At 46.9% G+C, this 24,409-nt stretch overlaps 2 protein-coding genes across 11 annotated transcripts in view; both read right to left on the bottom strand.

Moving 5' to 3' along the window:
- Positions 1-469: 469 nt before the first annotated feature.
- LAX1 (lymphocyte transmembrane adaptor 1) lies at positions 470-12,988 on the bottom strand. 4 transcript variants are annotated; one of them, XM_059875476.1, is made up of 6 exons: positions 8,406-12,988; positions 7,872-8,068; positions 5,241-5,350; positions 4,493-4,603; positions 3,748-3,833; positions 470-1,913 (listed from the first exon to the last, which is right to left on the bottom strand). In XM_059875476.1, the coding sequence occupies exons 2-6, from the start codon at positions 7,958-7,960 to the stop codon at positions 1,146-1,148; spliced, it is 1,164 nt and encodes a 387-aa protein (XP_059731459.1). In that variant the 5' UTR covers positions 7,961-8,068; positions 8,406-12,988; the 3' UTR covers positions 470-1,145. The 4 variants fall into 4 exon arrangements, with proteins under 4 accessions (XP_059731459.1, XP_024832174.1, XP_024832175.1 ...); NM_001015674.1 differs by having other exon boundaries at positions 558-1,913; positions 7,872-8,070; positions 8,406-8,610; XM_024976406.2 differs by lacking the exon at positions 5,241-5,350 and having other exon boundaries at positions 7,872-8,070.
- Positions 12,989-17,990: 5,002 nt separating this feature from the next.
- The window catches only part of ATP2B4 (ATPase plasma membrane Ca2+ transporting 4), a 102,615-nt gene continuing 96,196 nt past the window's right edge, over positions 17,991-24,409 (bottom strand). For 6 of the 7 annotated variants that reach the window (XM_024976047.2, XM_024976051.2, XM_024976041.2 and 3 more), the window contains one exon: positions 17,991-22,540. In XM_024976047.2, coding sequence (XP_024831815.1) covers positions 22,515-22,540 — 26 coding nt within the window. In that variant the 3' untranslated portion in view covers positions 17,991-22,514. 7 annotated transcript variants of the gene reach the window in all.

The raw sequence follows: 24,409 nt of genomic DNA, 5'->3' as shown, positions 1-24,409 counted from the left end.
GCATTATATTGTGGGCCTCCCAACAGCCTGGTGAATTTTTTAAATTTGCATATAATAAAGTCATCCTTTGTGCTGTACGGGCTTTTGTGTGTGTTTTGACAAGTGCATACAGTCAAGTATCAATAACCTTATAGAAACATTATCCTAAAAATTTCCTTGTACAGCTCCTTTGTTCCCTCTTCCCAAACCTCTCAACCATTGATCTGTTTTCTGCCTCTACAGTTTTGCTTTTTTCAGAAATGTCATATAAGTAGAACCATACAATATGTAGATTTTTACATATAGCTTCTTTCACTTAGCAAAATGTGTTTAATATTTGTCCACGTTGTTGCATGAACCTTTATACTTCACTCATTTTTACAGCTGAGTGTGGATAAATTCATTGTGTGAATATAGGACAGCTTGTTTACCCACTCACCTGTTGAAAGACTTATTTCCAAGTTTTCACAGTCATGAATAAAGCTCTATAAACAGTCATGTATGAGGTTTTTTTTTCTCTTGTGAACACAAACTTTACACTTGGATAAATACCTAATACTGGAATGACTGGGTTATATAATAAGTGTATGTTTATAAGAAACTGATGAACAATTTTCCAGAGGGAAGGTTATGGCTTGCAATCCCCTTAGCAATGATGAGAATTATTATTCTGCATTTTCTCCAGCGTTTGGTGGTCCACACTCATTCTAGAGTGGAAACTCTCCCTCCCCACCCCACTCTGATTTCTTCATTCCTTTTGGCCTCTGCCTGGATTACCAAATAATCTGTATTCTTGCTTTGCAGCCTGCTGGTATTAGCAAAGCCAATGATTTTAGGCTACATCGTGTTTCCACTGCGCACTAAAGGACTCTTCCATTTTTAACCTCCTAACAATTCTGTAAGGTAGTTTCAGCAAACATTCTTAAGTTGGTACGAGAGGTAACAGAATCTTGCTGAGAAGAATTCCTTTCTGGCTTTCTCAAAACTCTGTTTTTGAGACCCTCTTACCTCCTTACTCATTTCATCTCCTTAGCCTAACCAAATGAAACCACTGAAATACAGGGTCATCAAGGGTGAATCTGGCAGCAGCAGCCACTTCATGTGGCCTGCCGGCCGGGTGGCTGGGTCCTAGTTTGCCAGGAAAGAGCCGTGGGTCAGGCCACTGCTCAGCCCCTGGCTCCTGCCTCGGCAGCGCACACATTCTCATAGTCGTGAGAGTCCTCACTTGACGTCTCTTCTGCATCTTCCCACGGCCCGGTCTCACTGTGGGCAGACGACTGACAGGCCACGTGATCCTTTAAAGCCAGGAAGCTCCCTGACTGCACGGCAGGTGGGGTGTGGGTCTCTGGACCATCTGTCCTGCCCTCTACATGGTCTGTGTTTGAGGATGTCACTTCCTCCTCCTGCTGCTTGTTGCTACTGGGACCTGGTGGTACATTTTCATAATCCCTGCGGCACTGAAACATTCCCTGGAGCTGCTTCCCTTGGGGGGTCCCGAGATCCAACTCTGCCATGTTGACATAGTCATTCGAGGTCTGAGAAGACCCTTCCCCATCACTGAGTGGATCACTGTTCTCAGTTCCTGGAGACCCCAAACTGGTGCAGTCACTGGCGTTCCCACAACCCTCATCTATTTCTTCAGACGGTGCCAGCTCCTTGGTACCTGGGAGGATGAAGAGGTTCCTGGGAGGGTTACTGGCAGAAGCCAAAGTCTCAGCAATCTCCTTTGCTGTGGGGATATTGACATAGTCTCTCGAGTCCTCTGAAGAAGTGCTCGGGGAACCTCTTGAAGCTCTGACATTGACATAGTGAGGCGAGGGAGCAAGGTTTCCACACATCTGGGGCCGCATGGCATTGTCATAGATGCCCACTGCATACCCCATGGCGTGAGTGTGGGCTCTGTGCATGTGGAGGGCGTCGCCTGCTCGGGAGGGCTGTAAGTAAGAAGAGATGGTGAGTGACAGAGTAGGGGTAGGAATAAGGACAAGCCCTCCCTTCTCCCCACCCGGCACTACTGTATCTAACGGCTCCTCTACTCAGCTCTTCACTGCAGAGAGACGCTCTCAATCAGGGTCTCAAATCACAAGGCTTCCGATGCCAGGTTGGGATGAGTGAAGTGGGCTGGGTTTAAGGAAAGCAGCAGTGTAAATGTGACAATAAATTGTAACTAGTTTCTGGCCACACTGGGGGGGTTCAGTGGGGGAAGTATTATGAACTGGAGAGAGCCTGCCACCCCAGAACATATTGCTAGGCCCAGGATAGTGGCTAAAGGTAGAGGCTTCAGTTCAGACTGAGGGTGCAAGTCCTAGCCTCACCACTCTGTGCTGAGTTTACACAAGTTACCTAATCTCACTGTGCCTCAGCTTCCTAACTTATAAAATGGGGATAATAATAATAATATCAATACCATGAGGTTTTGCGAAGAAAAAATGAATTACTGCCTGTAAACTGTTTAGCTCCTGGCACAAAGGAGACACTACGAAACGCTTGCTGTTATTAGTATGGGCGCAGCTGACACACAGATCAGCTATGGTCATTTAGGAATGCTGGTCTGATGTTTCCAGAATGTCTGATTTTCAAAAAAGGCTGAATATCTGGACTTCAGTGTGAAATCTCTTAGGTTTTTAAATGTTGGCAACTGGTTCAAAACGTCCTTCAAACAGCACAGAGTACAATCCAAACATGTTTGTAGGTTTAAGTCAGCTTGAGATCTAAACTCTAGGTACAAAATCCCCTCAGGGCTCAGCTGAATCCGAGAACTAGCTTAAGCAGTGGATTGCCTCCACTCTTTCTTTTATAGCCACGTGGACCTGCTGCCCTAGGAAGTCTTAGAAGCAGGACCAGAGCCTAAGAATGGGACACGTGAGAGGAGGAGGAAGCAAATGTGGCAACTTGGAGACGGCCACGTGGTCATCAAACTTGAGCCACTGGGTAAGGAAAGGCTGGATAATGAGCCAATCAGCAGCCCTGGGTAAAGAAAGGCTGGGTAACAAGCCAATCAGCAGCCCTGGGTAAAGAAAGGCTGGGTAACGAGCCAATCAGCAGCTCCAGGTAAAGAAGGGGTAACGAGCCAATCAGCAGCAGCGGCACCATGGCCGTACTCACCCAGGGATGCCGTAAAACCGAAGAAACAAATTCTTAAACAAGCTAATAAGGACTTATCTACAGAAACGAGCGCCCTGATCTTCAGAACAGTCCCTCTGCCCCACATTGCTGTGCGTCTCCTTCTTGGGAGCTGCTTTCAGAGCCAGACGCAAAGGTTTCCCCAACATGCTCAACACTTTTTACACCAGTCACAGTGCTGAGTGACTTATGACTCTTACTGCTATGGAGGAAGATTGAAACAATTTGACATAGGCTTGGAAGTAATTCCCGAAGCAGAACTTTAAGGGTGCTTTGAGCACCAACAGCTCTGTAGGAAAATTTATGTACCCTCCCAAGATAATTACGGTACAGGAGACAACACTTATTTGGAAAAACGCATTATCATGTCTTTGTTAAAGCAATACATTTCGGTTCCAACAAGTGTCCATGAATACTTGTGCCTTGGTGCCTTTCTTAAAATCTCAAGCACTTGCTCCTCTCTTTCTAAATTTTTTGCCTTGGGTGGTAGGGCGATCCTGAGGCTAGTCTTCCCATTTATTAATAGGGCCTGGGGTGCCGTTTATAGTGAAACAAGAAGCAACACCTAGGACTCTTGCACTTCAGCTCTTCTGCCAGAGACACGTCATTTCTCCCAAAGGGACTGCCGTTTCGCTTGACTCTTACCACATGCTCAGAGGAAGGGCTGTCAGAATTCCTGGAGAGGAGGCTTTCCGTGCTGACAATACGGATGCTCCTTGAGGGATGTCTTCCTGAAAGGTCAGAGAGCAAACCCTGAGCATAGTCAGCCAGTCCTCCAAGTGCTTCAGCCTGTTCAGTCCTCACATTCTGGGTGAAGTGGACCTGTCTGATACCTGGTATTTGGGGGCCAGTGTTCTGTGGGGAGAGGGTCAGGGCTTCAAGGATGATGAGCTGGGAGACCAGGAACACTCCTCAGCTCGCTGAGGACAAATGGACACTAACACAAGAGTGGAGGAGGCTGGCTGGGCGGAGTCTTCTCGGGTGAGCCCTCCCTGACTTGAGGCTGGAGGCCATGTTCTCCTGTGTGTCTTTCCCAACTTTAGACATACCCAGCTAACTACATCAAGAAAAACCAAATTTAGTCTATGTAATCAAATTATCATGCTGTACTCTGTAAACTCATACAGTGACATATGTCAATCATTTCTCAATGAAGTTGGAGAAAACCCCAAACCAGATCCCTGACCCTGATGACTTCCTGCTCCTTCTTCAAGCCCCCAGGCCCCACTGGAGGTAAACCTTGCCGTCTGTCTGTCCCGTCCTCTCGCCTGCTCCCTGAAGAGCAGGATGGTAGCATGCTTAGAAAAAGCCGCTTTTGCAGGTGAGACCTATATTCTGGGGGCAGAAGTTCTGTAGGCCTGGATTCCATGGATGAGAAAGAAAAACCTACCCAGCTCTTCTTGTCTTCGGGGCAAGAGGTCATAAATATTTTTGGCTCGCTGTCTGGGCCGAGGCAGAGTCAACAAGGGCATGATGGTAACTCGGAGGTAGGGAACTTGCCCTACAAGACAATGAGAGACACAGAGGTCATGGCTGGGCTTAGCTGCACAGAATGTGGGGACCCTTGGGGAAGAGACGGCGCCTGAAAATATTCCCCACCCTCACCATGTATTATGAAAAATGTGTTTCCAGACTTGACCAATGCCTTTGAGCTAGAAGAACAGGGGACTCAGGAGACAGAAGCAAGAAGCAGAAATGGGCACAGGGTACCAGGGCAAGGCTTTCAGAATGAAGTTCGACTCAGCACGGAGCTTTCAGAGCCACAGCTTGTGATCCTGATGGAGACAATGACCTGTGTTAACACACAGGTAAGAACAGAGGACTCCTGGGTGCAACGGTTTATCTCTGGAGGGCAATGTGTGTGTCTGTGCTCCGTCATGTCTGACTCCATATGACCCCACGGACTGTTGCCTGCCAGGCCCCTGTCCATGGGATTTTTCCAGACAAGAATACTGGAGTGGGTTGCCATTTCCTCCTCGAGGGGATCTTCCCAACCCAGGGCTCGAATCTACGTCTCCTGCACCTCCTGCATTGGCAGGCAGATTCTTTACCACTGTGCCAGCTGAGAACTGGGCTTTAAATTCCAGACTAGACAGTTGATCGTAGTGTGTCTCAACTCTGGAAAACAAGGGACTCACGCTTCTTCCGTTTACCGCAGCACCACAGGACGCAGATAACTGCAACAACCAGGAGGATGGCAAGGAGAGCCGCAAACCCAGAAAAGATGCTGCTGCTGTGGTCTTCAGCCCTGTGAGGAAAACCAAGGGCCACGATCCAGCCATGAGGCGGGGAGGGTGGGGGGGAGATGCTTCCTCCAAGAGGCAGGACTCGAGGGTTTGGGATGGGAGCTGAGGGAAGGAAAACTGAGGTGGGATGGGCTGCACGGTAGAAGAACAGGTTATCTCCTCATGGAGAGAGGGAAAGAGGACGTGGGAGAAGGGAGCTATCCCTTCTGAATGCTCACTGGATGCCAGTGGTTTGCATTAAAACTTATTTAATCTGTACAACAATCCATCTCTCTTTGTGACCAAGGAATCTGAGATTTAGACTCAGTAAGGTAGAGTAACATACGGAAGATCACAGAGGTAGGAAAGAGCATGATGGAATGTGAATCTAGGTCTGTTTGGGCCCAAAGACTGTTCTTTCTATGGCTTCACACTGTCTTCCAGACTTGTGAAATCCATTTGCTCCTGCTTGCCCTGTTCCCTGCCCCTCAGCTTTCTGTCTTGCTTGGAAGAGATTATCCACTTACAATTAAGGAGCAGCTCTGGGACAAGAGTCCAGGTTGCTTGCATTTTAATAATCCCTGTAGCATCAACTTGTGGAGCTGGTCTTCAAGCAACACTCTGCTCTGCTGTGGAATGTGACCAGTGCACATGCACTGGTTAAGTACTGGGCTATTTGCAATTCCTGGGCAGGGCCAGGGCTACTGCTCTGCTTTGGCTAAAGGAAGCAGCCAATTGAGGTTACAGAATGAATCACTAGCAGTCCTGCCCCTCCAAATACTAGAAACCAGGTCATCCATCAGGGAAGGTTTTTGTCCTTATGAGTTCTAGACTTGTTCACCCAATTTCATACTGGACATTCCCATGTGGTAACCCAATAGACATCTCAAAACAAAAATGTTTAAAACAGAACTCCTGTTCTCCCCCCACCCCCCATAAACCTGTTCCTCTGATGTTTCCCGTCATCTAATGGCTTGGTCAAAAATCTTGGAGCCATTCTTGAATGTTTTCTTTTTCACACCCCACTGCTAGTTAACCAGCAGTTTTTATCTGCTCAACCGGGACATCTATCCCAAAGCATCACCTCTTGCTCCTCCATTGCCACTACCTCAGTCTGAGCCACCGTGAGTTCCACCTTTGCAAGAACCTCTCTAATGATCTCCTTGCTTTCACTCTTGGCCCGAGCATACTATGTTCACACAGGAGCTAGAGTGATCCTCTAAACGGTTAAATCAGATCACGTGCCCTCTCTGCTTGCAACCCCCCATGACTTCTCATCACACTTGGGATAGCATCCATAGTCCCTAACAGGCGAGAATGTCACGGCCTCTTCTCTTCTGCCTTTGCCTGCCTCTGACCTCCTTTCCTGCTATTTTCCTCTGACCTTGATGACCAGAACTCCATGCTGTTTCCAGCAAAGCACAGTCTTGTCTCAGTCCCGCTGCTCCCTCTCCCGCAGTTCAATCCCCTCATTTAATTTAGGTCTCTTCTGAAATGTCACCTCCTCAGATAGGTCCTCCCTGGTCACGCCCTCCTTGGTACTCCAGTCCCCTTACTCTGCCCTGGTTTTTCTTCATAGCACTTACGACTGATGTTATGCTAGCCATCCTTTTGTTCATCTATTTGTATATGACCCTCCCACTTAGCTGTAACCTCCAGGAGGTTGTCTTTGTCTGTCCTGTTCACCTTGTGCCTGCAGCAGTGCCTGGCACTCAGTAGGAACCTGATGGATATTTGTTAAATTAATGAATGAATAAATTATCAAATGAATGGATATAGAAATAGTATTGGAGGAGTGCTGCAGGATTCTGACACTTTATGAATTCATTCCCCATCAATGACCTTGTCCACCTGCAGGGGACACGTATTTGTTTGTCATGGTCATGACATTTACCTCCCCAAACTACAGTGATTTTAAATTTATTGCTGTTGAGCTGTGCTTTTATCATTGCACTGAAACCAATACCTCTCAGCGTCAAAGTTTCAACTATTGATGGACTTTTTGTTAATATAATATTGAAGGTTTTGACTGTAAGATTTACATCTGTGATTAATTCTGTGAGGTTTTATGATCTAAGGATGTATCTTTATCATATCTTTGATTCCGTTTTTATTCATGGCAAGTGTTTAGGGCCTGAAAGCACATCTGCGTAAGAAGTGGGCCATCTGTTTCCATCAGAGTAGAAACTAGTTTTTGTTTCTGTTTCTTTGAGGAGTGATCGGTGGGACTTGAAAAAGGAAAGCTCAAGCGCTGCCATGAGGGCCTCTGAGCATGAGAACCCAGCCATGCCAGGAAGCCAGCTCTAAGGAAGTGGTGTGTTATCATATTTCCTCTCTTCCCAACAACTCCTTTCTCCTCGCAATACCTATTCCTTTCCTCCCGGCAGTTCTGAGCAAACCTCTCTGAGCCAAGAGTTTAGTGGTCTTAGGAGACGAGAGCCTGGTGAGGGATGGCAAGGCTGCTGGGGTAGAAGCCTCCCAGGATAGACCAGGACCCCCTTTCTAAATCAGGGGAGGGGAGCACTCACCGCCCCCGGCACTCACTTGTCCAGGCTGCCGAGGGTTCCCTGCAGAGTGCTGGGCTCTGAGATCCTCCTTGTGGTCTCTGACCACGCTGACGTGGTGACATCCATTATTCTGCGACCCTCTCTGGCTTCAGCTTCTCCTCCTAGGCGTTCTCTTAATCGTCATCAGCTTGCCAGCCAGCCTGCCACTTTTCCTATCTCTTCCTAAACTTCTGACTCTCAAGAGAAAAGGCAGAATTGGTTTGTGTTTTACATATAATCCCATCTAGTATAAGCATTTTTTTTAGTAAGTAAGAATGACAGAAATCCTCCTGGTCTCCATTTTCTGAACATTCCCTAACATACAACTTTTGACTTTCAAATTTTCATCTTCTTAAATCTTTATTTATCAAAATCCATCACAAAAAGTCTATTGGTTTTTACTTCTTCCTTTCTAAAGCTTCCAGTCTTTCTTTCTAGAACTTTCTCTCCCGCAACCAACTCTACCTTGCGTCTGTCCCTGAAATGTCAGGCTGACTTGACCCAAAATACAAAACAACAAGTTTGGCTCTACCTGGATGTGGCTGCGATGCCGACTGCAGGAGGGAAGAGCTCTTCTGGGTGCGGAGCTCCCCAGCTCAGCTCAGGGGGACGCCAGACGCTCTGCCTTATGACGGGGATGTGCGGGGCGCCGAGAGGGAGACGGCCAAGAGGGCAGAGACAGGCTCCTTGAGAAGTTCATCTTCCCCCAACCCCCAAAGCAGAGAGAAGAGAGCAAACACTGTGCCAGAATGGAAACAGATAGTCAGCTACAGGAAGCAATACCACCAACGTGCTAATGAAGCCTGGGGCCCAGGAAATGCTGCTCAGCTCTCAATATGATAGAAGCAAGGGCGCCTGCACCCTGTTCCCTGGGCTGGCTGAGGCACTGTGGTCTGCGGGGAGCATGATTCAAGAGGGGTCAAGGTGATAGGGTATTTGTGATTGCTCGACCTGGGTTTCTGTGATACCGAGAGTTTTATCAGCCTCCAGATTGACCGTGTTTCTTTCAGCAGGTCTGAGGAGCACTGGAAGGTGCTTTTTAGAAACAATACAGACTTCTGGTGCCTGTGGCTGATTCACGGGTGAAGAGTGATCCGTTGCTGCAGCACTTGCGCTGGGATTGAAGCGAGAGGGCTTCCCAGACCTGGTGCCAAGAGCAGATGGCGTGGGAATGGGGAATCCGGAAGATGGCAGGTGGGAAAGCAGACAGAACCAAACCTCAGAACCCCGACAGCTACTTTAAAAAATTTTTTCAAGAACGTCCCCCTGCCTGCGACCATCTCAAGGTCTTATCTTATGTGATCTTATCATCTACACAGGTTGTTTGAGTCAGCCGAGTCTTCCATCCTCTCTTATTTTCTCCTGCCCCCATGTTTGAGGGAAACAGCCTCCTCACAGGAGGCTCCCAGGCCTCAGACTGAGCTCTGGGTTTCCCGGCCCTGGCTGTGCCCCTTCCCTCCCCACAGTAAACCAATTAAACCAACCACTCAAAACACAAAACAGATATCTGAGGTAATTCGTCGTGATAGTAGAAGAAAACTATTCACTCCTGGTGAGGATATGTGTTTTAAACCTAATTGCTCTGGTGTTGCCTTTAACCCACTCTATCAGTGCAAAGAAATAGAGGAAAACAATAGAATGGGAAAGACTAGAGATCTCTTCAAGAAAATCAGAGATACCAAGGGAACATTTCATGCAAAGATGGGCTCAATAAAGGACAGAAATGGTAGGGACCAAACAGAAGCAGAAGATATTAAGAAGAGGTGGCAAGAATGCACAGAAGAACTGTACAAACAAGAGCTTCATGACCCAGATAATCACGATGGTGTGATCACTCACCTAGAGCCAGACATCCTGGAATGTGAAGTCATCACTATGAACAAACTAGTGGAGGTGATGGAATTCCAGTTGAGCTATTTCAAATCCTAAAAGATGATGCTATGAAAGTGCTATACTCAATATGCCAGCAAATTTGGAAAACTCAGCAGTGGCCACAGGACTGGAAAAGGTCAGTTTTCATTCCAATCCCTAAGGAAGGCAATGCTAAAGAATGCTCAAACTATCGCACAATTGCACTCAACTCACACGCTAACAAAATAATACTCAAAATTCTCCAAGCCAGGCTTCAACAATACATGAACTGTGAACTTCCAGATGTCCAAGCTGGATTTAGAAAAGGCAGAGGAACCAGAGATCAAATTGCCAACATCTACTAGATCATAGAAAAAGCAAGAGAGTTCCAGAAAAATATCTACTTCTGCTTTATTGACTATGACAAAGTCTTTGACTGTGTGCATCACAACAAACTGGAAAATTCTTAGATGGGAATACCAGATTACCTTACCTGCCTCCTGAGAAATTTGTATGCAGGTCAAGAAGCAACAATTAGAACAGGACATGGAACAATGGACTGGTTCCAAATTGGGAAAGGAGTACATCAAGGCTGTATATTGTCACCCTGCTTATTTAACTTATATGCAGAATACATCATGTGAAATGCCGGGCTGGACAAAGCACAAGCTGGAATCAAGATTGCCGGGAGAAATATCAATAACCTCAGATACACCACCCTTATGGCAGAAAGTGAAAAAGAACTAAAGAGCCTCTTGATGAAAGTGAAAGAGGAGAGTGAAAAAGCTGGCTTAAAACTCAACATTGAAAAAACTAAGATCGTGGCATGTGGTCCCATCATTTCATGGCAAATAGATGGGGAAACAGTGGAAACAGTGAGAGACTTTATTTTCTTGGGCTCCAAACTCGCTGTGGACAGTGACTGCAGGCAGCCATGAAATTGAAAAGACTCTTGCTCCTTGGAAGAGAAGCTATGACCAACCTAGACAGTATATTAAACAGCAGAATTACTCTGCTGACAAAAGTACATATAGTCAAAGCTATGTTTTTCCAGTAGTCATGTGTGGATGTGAGAGTTGGACTATAACGAAAGCTGAGCACCAAAGAATTGATGCTTGTGAACTGTGGTGTTGGAGAAGACTCTTGAGAGTCCCTTCGACTGCAAGGAGATCAAACCAGTCCATCCTAAAGGAGATCAGTCCTGAATATTCATTGGAAGGACTGATGCTGAAGCTGAACCTCCAATACTTTGGCCACCTGACATGAAGAACTGACTCACTGGAAAAGACCCTGATGCTGGAAAGATTGAAGGCAGGAGGAGAAGGGGATGACAGAGGATAAGATGGTTGGATGGCATCACCAATTCGATGGACATGAGTTTGAGCAAGCTCTGGGAGTTGATGGACAGGGAAGCCCGGAGTGCTGCAGTCCATGGGGTCGCAGAGAGTTGGACACGACTGAATTGACTAAACTGACTGAACTGAGTGACTTGAAGAGTTGAATGTGACATATGATTCTAAAGATTCTAAGATTGGTTTTCAATGGACAGAATGTAAGCATCCAAGCAACCAAAGCCCTTTGAGGTGGAGGGGCAACATGCTAAACATCCTCTTTGGAAAAACAGAAGCACTGGGTTAAGAGTATCAGATCTTAAATTACTACCTGGGAGATCTTGAACAAGTCCTCTAATCTTTTCGGGTGTGTCCTTGGATGTAAAATGACAATCATAATGATATTTAGGTAATGCTGTTGTGAGAATTAATTGGTTGAACCATGAAGAATGCCTGGTTTAGGACTTGGCATGTGCAAGGGTTCATTAAATGGGGCTGCTATTACAGTATCATCTCCTGATGCATGAGGCTCATTTCTTTACACTTAATGGACTACTCCCTCAGGCCTTTCTCTCTTCCTCTCTGGATGCTTAGCCTGCCTACCTTTTGTGTGTTCCTTTATTCTTTGAGCACATGTCTCTGGGATGTCTTCCACCAGAGTGCCAGTTTGCACAAAAACCAGATGTGGTCCCGGTCCTCCTGCTGTGGTCAGCTCCAGACAGCCACCCCTTTGCCTTCTAAGCAGACCCAGCTCATTGTCCTTTCATACTCTGGGCCTTTGCACTAGTCCCTTCATTTTAACAGAGTGTCCTTTTCTTTGGTAGAATTCCAGTAAAAATCACCTTTATGAGTTTATTTCTGGGTGTGTGACTTGAGATATTTGGTTCTTTTCTTTTTTTTGGACCCATTGTTTGAAGTGTCATTTTTATAAAAAACCAAAATTGTTATTTTAAAAAATTTGCCATAAGCATCACCACTTCTGTAAAGCCCTTTGCATCTGGAACTGGATTCTTGCTCTTCTGTATCTTCATGGCCCTGTGTGTAATAGCACTGCCCAATTGTTGGGATGAGTTGTTTAAATGTTTGTTACCCCGTGTAGACTTTGAACCTTCTCAGGCAAACTGTGTTTTAATTTATTACATCTCTGGCATTTGACACAGTGCCTGACTCTTAAGAGTTAACTGGGTCCTCTCAGAAGTTCTCTCGGTGCTTATTGCTGTTGTGAATTTATGACCTAAGTGCGTAACAGGATGAGATACTGAGAAAGAAATGAGCGTCCTAGTCTTTGCCTGCTGTGCACGAACAGGCTGAAGGACAAAGCCATCTCAGCACTGCCCTCGCTGCTCCTCCCAGGAAGGGCAACCCAGGGCCTGTGTCGGGTCTCCTTCGCCCTAGGAAGGGGTTATCAGGGACTCTTGTATTTCTGGGCTCCCCCAACATGCCAAAATTGCCCTGTGTGAAAGACAGCTGCAGCCAGGCTTTGGTTTTGAAGGTCTAGGAGCTGAGACAGTGGAGCAGGATGACAGCTGGCTGACAGCCCCGTCCCTCCTTGCGCATTTGCTCGTGGAGAGGCCTTCTCCAGTCCAGACATGTCTGAAGCAGAACAAAGGCAGCAAACGCCCTCCGTTTAAGTTAACCCTGTGAGCAAGCAGGGTTCGGATAGAGAAATTTGGAAAGTGCATAAATATTTCTTTCACTTCTCTGCTCCCTGCTCTCATTCAATCCAAGGTCCTTGGGAAGAGCTGAGGAGAATTTGGAAGCAAGAAGTGTGACCGGATTGGGAGACAGCCTCTGCCTGCTAGGCTGAGGCCCGGGGGGACGCCGGGCGCCGCTGCCGAGCAGGCCTTTCCTAGGCCTCGGTCTGAGGGTAGGCTGCCCCTGTGCGCGGTCACTGAGAGCAACGGCAGCTGCGGAGCCGCGCTCAGACGCCGGGAGGCTGGCCGCCGGCCTCCCCTCCATCGCCCCGGGCCCACGCGGGCGGGAGGAGGACGGGGCGTCGCGGCAGGAACCGGGAAGAGCGCAGAGCGCGCCCCGGGAGGCGCCGCGGCAGCAGGACCACACGGAGCACCACGGAGCACCACACGGAGCGAGCAAGGTGGACGTCAGGACGGTTCCCTGTTCCCTTCTCCTGGGAGTGAACAAAGTATCATTTCAACTGTTTCATGAACCAGGGCCTCCTGAACAAGCTGGGCGGCAAACAGTTCAATTCTGTTTTGAACACGGATTTTCTTTTTTGTGTGTCATAGGACAACAGCAAGACAGGGAGGGCTGAATTGACCTGTATCCCTTAGTATTGGGCTAGGCCCATGTGAGGCGGGCGGTGCACTGTTGTTCCTTCCATTTTCGTTATCCCATTAAACTGGAAGATAGATCATCGGAACCCTCAGCTAAAGCCCTCTCATGAATTCCTGTCTTAAGAAAGCCAAGCTTATGCTGGCTTACAGGTTCCCATCCCTCCATCTCTGAACTTACTCCTTCGCTTTCCCACTTAAGTCACTCAGTGCCAATTCCTGTCTTCTTTGCGTGTCCTCAGAGCAAGAGTGCCTGCCTCAGGTCCCTCACACCTGCTGTATCCTTTTCCTGAAATCTCTTTCCTCTACATTCACTAGCTCAGGCTTTCACTCCATAGCCTCTCCTTACAGTCTTCTACAGAAGGCCAATCCTCATGGCCTGGGCTCCCTTTTCTTCTCACAACACTTCACTGTTGTCTTGGTCCTTCTCACCATTTGACATGCTCTTGTCTCTCTCCACAAGACTAAATTTAAAAGTGTCAGACTCTTTGTTTTGTTTGCTATTGTATCCCAAGGAGAAGGCAATGGCACCCCACTCTAATACTCTTGCCTGGAAAATCTCATGGACAGAAAAGCCTGGTGGGCTGCAGTCCATGGGGTTGCTAAGAGTCAGACATGACTGAGCGACTTCACTTTCACTTTTCACTTTCATGCATTGGAGGAGGAAATGGCAACCCACTCCAGTGTTCTTTCCTGGAGAATCCCAGGGACGGTGGAGCCTGGTGGGCTGCCGTCTATGGGGTTGCACAGAGTCGGACACGACTGAGCGACTTCACTTTCCCTTTTCACTTTCATGCATTGGAGAAGGAAATGGCAACCCACTCCAGTGTTCTTGCCTGGAGAATCCCAGGGACGGGGGAGCCTGGTGGTCTGCCGTCTATGGGGTCGAACAGAGTCGAACACAACTGAAGCAACTTAGTAGCAGCAGCAGCTCTTTGTACCAAAGCTCAGATGAGCCCTCTTGCTTCTCTAATTTCATGCCATTCCATTGGATTAGGTCTCTGGATTCCCAAACTATTGCTCTTTCCCAATAAATTCCAACACAGAACAGCCAGATAACAATCTCAGCCGAAGGATCTATAATCACAAAGTTTTACTCTGTATTATTTATGTTACATTAATAACTATAGTAGGAGACAATAAAGACAGGATCCCAGTTAGGCTGGCTTGTGCATTTATTCACACAACTTATGACATTGTCACCCATGTTTGGATCATTTCAGCACTGACGATTTGATTTGTTCACTAGAACCTCAGCATTTCAGAGCTGGGGGCCCTTAGAGATGGCTGGCTCGTAAGGCTTTTAAGTCATTTTTTAAAGCTACAGCTGACCCAGAAGTCAAATACTTATATATGTTAAAAAAAGTGCTCCTTTTGTTGAATACCCGTGGGCTCTGAATCATCACTAAGGAATCCCTTTCAGGTCTTTAAAATGTAGCTTGAAAATCATTGATGTAGTTCCACTTTTTCCTTGTAGAGATGGAAAATCAAGCCAGTCAAGAAGCAGAGTTTATATCAGGGTTTTACTCCATCTAATTACTGTGTTTAAGCTCCTCCACCATAGGGTGAGCAGAAAAATATTCAAACTCCTTTTCTCTCCTACCTGATCAGCAGCAGTTTCAGTTCAAGGGTTTAATGGGAAAGATGCAGAAAAGCTTAACTCAAATGAAGAGTTTGGGTAGCCGCATCTGAAGGCAATCAGGAGTTTCCAGCCCTTCTCTCCCCACCTTCGCATCCTCTTTTAAGTTTTCATATATATTTGCTTCATTTTAAAATTGTATTATTATTATTTTTTGGCCATGTTGTGCAGCATGCGAGACCTTAGTTCCCTGACCAGGGACTGAACCCGCACCACTGGCCGTGACCAGAGTCCTGACCTCTGGACTTCCAGTGAAAGTCGCTCAGTCATGGCTGCTCTTTGTGACTCCATGGACTGTAGCCCACCAGGCTCCTGTCCATGGGATTCTCCAGGCAAGAATATTGGAGTGGGTTGCCATTTCCTTCTCCAGGGGGACTTCCAGGGAATCCCCTATATTTGCTTTAAATAAGGCCTAGATATGAAGATCTGGAGTTAAAACAAGAACCCTAACCTAATCAGCTGTGCTGTTTGGAGGATGCTCTCCATGGCCATTAGTCCAGGGGACACCAGAGAAGCCACGTAGTGCCCAGGCCTGAATCCACGGGCCAGGCCTGAGTGGAGACGCTGCAGCCAGCTCTGAGTGTGATGGCACTGGCCACTCAGCTCAAGCACTGTATCTTCTGAGAGCTGGGAGGTTTGTTTTGAAATAGATTTCAGAGATTTATGATTTATGATTAGTTCCATCAGGATACAGGCAAGCCCAGAACCCAGAAGTCACTGCCTAAAAGGCTACAAGGCAAGGCTAAAAGCATCCTGGTCTATGAATCTAGTTGACTATTACTCCTCATAGCCCAGGTTGTTTTGGGGGAGTGCTGCTAAGTCACTTCAGTCGTGTCCGACTCTGCGACCCCATAGACGGCAGCCCAGCAGGCTCCCCCGTCCCTGGGATTCTCCAGGCAAGAACACTGGAGTGGGTTGCCATTTCCTTCTCCAATGCATGAAAGTGAAAAGTGAAAGTGAAGTCGCTCAGTCGTGTCCGACCCTCAGCGACCCCATGGACCGCAGCCCTCCAGGCTCCTCTGTCCATGGGATTTTCCAGGCAAGAGTACTGGAGTGGGTTGCTGTTGCGGACAACTGGATGTTAATGATGTTACACAGATAGTAACAGGTTCACATGTTTTATTTATAACAGGTTTCAAAATCTGCTGGTAAAGGACATACCATTTTTATCCTGCTTGCAGTGGCATGGAGGCCATTCCCTAATAGACCCAGGTCAAAGGTTGGTAACCAGCTTACTGGTACCTAGTGAATCATCCTTGGATTTGCCCGGAATAAGTTAGGGAGTTGTCTGGCTGTGTGTATACACTTGGGCAGGGTGGGGGGTGGGTGGGGGTGTGGGGCTGGGGGCAGGGTCAGTCAGTCCTGGTGGAGAGTTTCAAACAAACCCAGTGACCACTGGGAGAGGATACAGTCATTGAGAAAGGGGAGACTCACAAACCATTATTAAAGATGGAGGGCAAAGAAACTGCTTTTTTTTTTTTTTTTTTAAGAAACAGGGGTAGGAAAAGAAGGAAGAAAAGAACAGTTTTTTCCCCATGTGGTAACTCAAGCCTAAGGAGCTAAGCTGGCTATATACCCCATTAAACCAATGTCTTAGGAAACACTGGTCTCTGCCAGAAAGCTGCTCTGAAGCTCTGCTTCACGCCTCACCACACACTGGGGTTGGGAGGTACGGCTCCTTGAGATCCTGTTTGATGTGGCAGACGCACAGATCTGGGGCCCAAGACAAGGTGAGTTAAGGGGGGAAGCATGGGGCCAAACTTTAGAAAGGACTCGAGTCGTGTGTGTGTGTGTATTTTGCATCCCTTTTAAGTAAGGATATTTGGGATGGAAGCTACAAAGGAAGGAAAAAGACTTTAGTCCTGTTTTGTGAAAGATTTCTGTTTTCAAATAACTCCCAGACCCTGTTTGTTTGGTTGGTTAGTAGTTATTTTCTCCCCAGCGTGTTTGAAAGAACCTAGGTGGGCAGTGTGGCCGTGCCCATGAAGAGCAACCTGGGACCGGCAGGAAAGGTGGTAAGAGTTCTCCTTACAGAAGACTATCAACCGTGGCTGGTTCCTCCTTCAGAATCGACCTCTTCTAACAGCCAGGAGAGCTGGGCTGTTCTTCAACATCATGCTTGCCCTGAAATACCTTGGGGAGCCAACAACTCCTTTCCTTACTTGCTATTTTAAAGGAGAGCCGATGGTCTGGATGAGAGTTGCTGGAAGGAGTTCTGAATTCTGAGAAGTGAAAGCTCAGAACCTAAAGGACTTGCCAGGAGGCTGCTTTGACCTGAAACTAAGGCCTAATGTTAGTCATGCTAGAGACCCGGTGAATGGAACAGCTAAAACAAACAACAAACTCTCAACCCCCCAAAAACCTCTGGGAAGGTGGGAACTGAAGAACTCCGGAAGGAAGGTAGGGAATAGCTGCTAATATGTGGTGGTTTGGTTGCTAAGTCATGTCCAACTCTTGTGACCCTGTGGACTGCAGCCCGCCAGGCTCCTCTGTCCATGGGATTCTCCAGGCAAAAATACTGGAGTGGGTTGCAATTTCCTCCTCCAGGGGATCTTTCCCACCCAGGGATCAAACCTGGGTCTCCTGTGTTGCAGGCAGATTCTTTACCGACTGAGCTCGAGGGAAGTCTAGCTGCTAATATAAAGGAAACTAATTTTCCTGATAGGCATTTCGTTACAAATTAAAACAAAGAAAGAAAGGACTGCCCAGCCTGACTCTTTCATCCTTCCAGATTCATCCTTTTTCAAAAGCCCCAGCTTCATAGTTTTCTGATTGCAGGCTCTAACCAAGGTGGGCAGAGCAAAGCTCGTTTCCTAAGGGAGTGAAACTGGCAACCAGGGCTGTGAATCACCAAAGTGTTAGCAGAGAAACACTTCAGGATCCAGTAATAGGCTGAGTCCTGGGCTTGCACAGATAGGCTCTCAACGTGGCCGTGGCAGGGCCCTTCTCAATTTTGACAACCAGTGACCTTACCCAAAAGTGGATACATACAGAGGATAGCACAGTCACAAGTGGGCATGGATTTTTATTCTCAGTGCACAATAGTTTGGTTTCTGCTCATCAGCAACAGCATCATTGGTTCTAAAAAAAAAAAGATCTCTTTTTTCCTTCTTTTAAAACTCCCCTTCCATTCTTCCTGTCTCAATGGAACAACGTATTTGAATTTCAGAATTGCCATTTATAGCATTTTTTTCCTAAGAACCATATAAATACATGCAAAACATTGTACAGAGAGCTTAAATAATATTAAAATGCAAATACAGATTGGGTGTACTGCTTAGCTGAACTGTAGATTATAGCCACACACACTGGGGTACACATTGCTTTGATATCACCACTTGTGTATGTCATGCAGATCACGATAATCAATCTTCCGTTTTGGTTTTTTTTTCTTTTATACAAAATACCAGTGCCTGTTATACTAGTTACTGAAAAGAAAAAAAAAAGAAACTCAAAATTCCTATCTGTGCGCTAATTTGAAACAATGTAGATAGGTTTGTTGGCACATATATATGGCATACTCACATATGGCATATATACATACAGGGAGAAAACATGAACCAAAGGCCAATTCGGTCATGGGGAGCTCACGTCCCCCCACCTCTCCTGATCAGGAAGAAAGGGGGCAGCAGGTCTACCAGCAGGCTGGGAAGGTAAGGGCAGCACTGAGCTAAACGGAGGGGTGTCTGGTCTGTTCTGAGGAAGAACCTGTAAAGGCTGAAGAAGAGCAGGCATTTACAGAGGGTCCCACCCTCACCACTGCAGTGAGGGGTCCCCAGCTGTGCAGAGGGAGGAAGAGGAAGTGTGCACTTTGGGATGGCATCACGGGCTGCTTCAGTCACTAGGCAGGGAAGACAGGAAAGAGAAGTGATGAGTTTAGAGGTTTCAGGACACATGTGAGCTTGCCATGACCCTGGGTTTTGGCAGTGAGGTAATCACTCAGATTTAACTGTGCGGACTCTCCCCTCTGAAGCTCAAGGGAAGAAGAAATGCAAACCCTGAAGAACTCACAAGTGCCTGCGGGATTTCTTGGTCTCTCTACCACACTTAGAGATGGAGAGTCATTTTAGAAGCAGAGGACACCTATGGGAAGGATCTAGTCAAGATTGTCACCTAGGGCTAGAACCAGCCTTTATTTTTCCATGTACAGCTATTATCTCCCATCTAATATATTGCATGAAACTTTTCTAGGGGAGGGGGAGAAGTCTCAAATCAAATCCTTGCACAAAAAAATCACTAATGGAAAACTCCAGGGGCAACAGGAGGTGAAAGAACTGTAAAAAATGCAACCCCCAAATCAGAGTACCCGTGAAGCCCAAGTGTCTTGGGTACCACTCTGCTAGCTGTTCTTCAAGAAATATAAATCTACCTGAGGTCCCTGATCCTGATCACTAGTTCCTGATACCCATTTCCATGGGGACGTGCACTTATTTCCTGCCAGCTGTTCCTTCTTTCTGGATGCCCTCCTTCCCATTGGTAATCTACTGCCCATTTTTCTAGTTTTATCAAGAGAGGAATCTAGGATAATATTTCCCCCTTTTCCCCATCAGACTCTTTTCAAATCCAAAGCACCATTTTTGGGGGAAAGCTTTATTAACTTATGCCATATTTATTCACTGCCAGTTGGATCACTGAAACTGAATAGGAAAAAAAAAACATATAAAAATATATGCACATAAGCACTTAAACTTGCTCAATTCCATATCAGCAAAATTTATATTAAAAAGTTCTAGAATCCAACAAAATTCTTCCCCCTAAGGATAAAGATGGCTGTTTGGAGAAAGGTAGTATGGTGCATTGGTTCTAAAACCAATTGCAAATACATTGTAAGTCACCTGTCGTGTCTAACAGTTGGTTTTGTGCCCCCTTCCACAGGGTTACAGGACAGCACTTTATTTTAAATCCTTTAAACAAAATACATATGGCTGACTCAAAAAATATCAGTTTATGATCTAAAGAAAACTATATATTGTTTGCATAATATTTCTATATTTTCTCTCTTACTATGGAAACTAGAATACACACAAAAAATCCCATTGACTTTAAACAAGTAGACACAAGCCCTCAAGAGGAAACTTGTCAGGCACCATGAGAGTCTTTCGGGAGCAGGAATGATAAAATAGCCTCCAAAGTTTGTTTTAAAAACTGATCTGAGGTAATAAAAGACTCGACAGAACTAAATCTTCCAATTACTTAATAAATATGTATGTGAACATCGAACACCTCGGGTGAGCTATTTTTCCCCCCATTAGTACTGAAGACAGAGAAAAAAAAGATCACTGAAACATGTAAGTTTTACAAAACCAGAATCAGATTTGGGGGCTGATGTACTAATGGGAATGTGCAGGGGGTACCGTTTCTTTATTTTTCCTTCCTTAGGGCAGCTCTGGTGAGGGGCGGGGTGGGGGAGGTAGCCACCTTCCTAGGGCAGCTCCGGTGAGGGGGGGAGGGGGGAGGGAGCCACAGGAAAAGGCTGGAGAGGACAGCTCATGTCAGCGGACCCCCAGATGGAAATGCGGCAGTCCCCAGCCGCCTCAAGGCCCTTCTCCCTGTCCCCATCACTCGAGAAAGAGGCGAGAGGCTTCATTTATCCGATGGAGATGGGACTTGGCTGACATGAGCTGAGTCCTGCACAGAAGAGCTTATATCAGCCCAGCAGGGAGAGAAATGGAGAAACTGCAAATGCAGCTCCACCCCGTCCCACTGAGGAGCACTTAAAAAAATCTCCTAGCCAATTCCCTGGCTCCTGAGAGCCAGGCGGGGAAGGGGATGCTCTGGGCAGTGCTCAGGGAGAGAAGGCACAGGGCTTAACTGTGCCGCACTGAGCATTCTAGAGGGGGCTTGAGCAGGGTGTAGGGTGCAGGAGCAAGGAGGGGAGCCTCCTTTTGCTCCTTTAAGTCAGCGGAGTGTCACTGGAACCATATATTTTCAAAATCAGAATATCTGAGAAAGGCTGGGGCCCTTTCAGCAACTAGCTGAGCTAGGGGACACAGCAGAGTAGAATTCGAAAACTGAAGGCAATGTCCAAGCTGACCCATCACCTGAGCTCCAGGGTTCTGGCTTCTCTGAGGTTTTCTCAGATCCTGCTCAAGGGCACTTTGGCCTCTCCCAGGCCTTCTCAGTCCTCACTCCCCCAGCAATCAGGCCCTACCCGAGAAAAGCCTTAGCAGATGGCTTTGAAAGCAGCAGTGGTTACTCCGAGGAGGACTCCTAGTTGGCTTCGGTGGTCTGTCTTGTCCTAGATCTGCCAGCTTCTGTTCCTTAATATCCAAGTCCAGTTAGGAGGCAGGGTCAATCTTAATTCATTCCTTTGCCACCACTTTAGGAACAGGAGGAAGCTCAGGCTTCAGGTGAAAACTACAAACCACGTATGTGTAAGCTTCATGGTCAAGGCTAATCTTCCTGGCACTTAGAAACCACACACACCGGACAAGATGGCACTTTAGAAGCAGATAACCTGGCAACAACAGGGCTATAGTATTACCTGCTCTCAACTGCTTCCAAAGGGCTGTTAGCAAAGAAATGTTATCTGTCTCTAGAAATAAATCAAGAGTTCCATTGGGGCCGGAAGGGAGAAAGGTCAAAGTTGACTCAACTCACCTATATTCTTTCCATTTTCTTAATCATCACAACTTAAAAAAGAGTGAAGGTAAGGAAGACGGCAGTCACGAAGGACCAAGAGGTTGTGGGGAGGTTTGATTGGAAGGGCAGAAAGAAGCTAGGGGCCTCAGGTACAAGTTTTCAAAATGGAAAAGACTGTTTTCAAACAATCACTCTATAGGCTGATCCTGTACCTTCCATTCTTACCTCAACATGTTTCATTTGATAACGCTTGTAGCTCTCAATTTTGAACTGAGCTCCTGAACAGCATAGACTCATAGGGTAAAAATCCACAAGTAAGGAGACTGGTGACCTGGGTATGAATGTTGGGGAGAACTGGAGGTGGGGTAGACGCCAAGACGATTTTCGTCATTTCTTTCAAAATGACTACTGACACGTCCGAGGGACAGATCCACCACTCATCACTTGCCTGGGGCTTAACTGGGTCCCGCTGCAAACCCCAACTCGAGTTTCAGTTAAAACGCTCGTAGGTCTGTGCTCTTGCTTCCTCATGGCAGGTGAGGGTTCACACATACTTGGGAGCAGCTGACACGACGGTGAAAACTCCCATCATCACCTTACTGATGGGACAGATGAAAAGGGAGACAGGGAAGGCAGGAATGGGGAGCAGAGTAGAAGTTCACACGGACGTCTCCAGGCTGTGTAGAGGGCTGTCCGAGTGGGAAGCAACAATTTGTACTTGGCAGCAATCCACCGTATTGTTGTTTTTGTTGGTTTGTGGAGTGACCTCACCATCCAGTGAGGACGTCTTAGTCCCAGGCTTAGACACCTTTTCAAAAATCTCCTCTTCTTGCTCATCCAGGAGTGGTGTTCGTGGCCCCTCCTCATCTATGGTGAATTCAGGGTGGGTCATGAAGTTGTGGATGGAGTTTTGGTTCTTGGGTTTCTGAATGCTTTCGTGGAGGGAACTATGGAACGCTTTGACCACTTTGATCTACACCAGGGGAAGGAAAAGGAGGGTGAGAAAACGCAGCGGTGAGAACTGGTCAGCAGAACAGGGGACTGGGTGGTTTGATGACAGAAACAAAGCCCAAACTACAGAACACTACCGCCCCACAACCCAAAGCAAAAGTATGAGAAGAGATCACGAAACACCAGAACACCACGTGACTTAAACTTCAAGCACTGAGGTGGGGTGGGGAGAGTGAATAATGACAAACAACTAGAATATTTCAAAGCTGTGTAAAAAAAGTAGAAAACCCAAAGCAAAGTTAGCATTCCCAAACAATCTACTCTTAAAATTAAATAGGAAACAAAAAGATTCATTAGTTCTTTTGGATGGGAGGCAAGGACGTTGGAAGTAGGTGCAGTTTAACAGTCAAACTTAAAAGATGGTCCAGACATGTGGATTTCTGTGTTGGGGCCAAATAATTTGTGAATGTGGAATGGAAGATTACACACTGAAGTTTAGTTATCTGTTGAAAACCCTCAATAAGCCAAACACATATCAATTTGCACACAATACACGTTGGGTGATAAGCGACCATGAATACTGTGTGGCAAGGCAGACAATACCGTGCAGCTGTGTTAGCAGCATGCAAGAAATCAAAATTCTTATACTCTCCAATTTAATAATTGCTCTTTCAATCAGGAAACATGCACATGTTTATATCCCACAGTCTCCACTGTGTCCTCTTCCCCCAAACAAAGCAGAACTCCACTCCTTCAGTCCCTCCCCTTGAAGAGGTGGATAAATACAGGCATCACAGTTGCCCCCTCTGAGGCTGACAGAGGGCTGCTCTCTCAGTTCAGATGCGGTTGGACGCGTGCAGCCATGACTCTGACGCACAGCAGCTGTGCTGAGTCACAGAGCTTTCTCCAGCTGTTTGTAAATTACGAAGAGGAACATGATCTTAGGTAGGGGAGGGAGAGCGTGGGCTCAGAACAGAAGCCACTCAGACCAGGAGGCTTTCCTGATGGGATGGATCAAGAGGATGGAGGAAAGGGAGCCACCTGCGGCTTGTCAAAGGGGATACACTCCTGTGAGTGTCACAGTCTGTCCTACTGCACAATAGAGGAAGGGGTTCAGTTTAGAAGAGAAGAAGAAACACTTGACAAGCATTGATCACTTTATCCATAGGCACCAGCTCTTCTGGCAGCTGTTTTTCCAAACTGGAAAGCTCTCTGAGGTATGCTTTAGAACTTGGGGTGGTAGTACTAGAGGAGGGGGCAAGGTGGGATCCTGAGAGGTGGAGAGAGAGGGGAAAAGAAAGTGGTCGTAGGACAGTTTCAGTTCTTGGGAGGTGGCTGATCCTAGACTGATCCCAAAGTTCCTTCATCAGAAAAGAAATGGAAATAACGCAGGAGAGGCTGTTGAGGTGGGAGAGGGGAAAGAAGTGATGGGGGCTGGGGCGGGGAACCTCTTCCAGCAAAGAATACTTCCTGAGGAATATGGATCCAGCAGAGCACGCAGACAGACAGGCAAGTAAACTGTACAGCTTGTCTCAGTGCTTCCTGTCACTGTACAGAACCTTCCAAAGTAATGCACAAGAAGGTTCACTGAAGTTGCATCTCTGCGGCTAAGGCTTTCTTTATCTTGCCTCACTCCACAGCACACTGGCAGACCCACAGGACAGAGGGCGCTCAGAGCTCAGAAGGCAGAGGACGCTGGCACTCGGTGAAATCCGCTCAGTGCTTCAGCCAAGAAGGATCGAGGCACCCGGGTACAGATTCACCTTGCTGCACACAAAGTTAGGATCTACTCTTCTATCCCTTTGGCAAGATCAGATGGAATACAGGTTACATCTGGTTTTCAGGAAGTCCCGAGTTATAATGGGTCTACATCAAATCTTAGAGCAAAGCA

Source organism: Bos taurus, chromosome 16 (assembly GCF_002263795.3).
Source record: "Bos taurus isolate L1 Dominette 01449 registration number 42190680 breed Hereford chromosome 16, ARS-UCD2.0, whole genome shotgun sequence".
Lineage (NCBI taxonomy): Eukaryota > Metazoa > Chordata > Mammalia > Artiodactyla > Bovidae > Bos > Bos taurus.
Note: the sequence above shows the minus strand (reverse complement) of the source record. Positions and strands in the feature narration are given on the sequence as shown.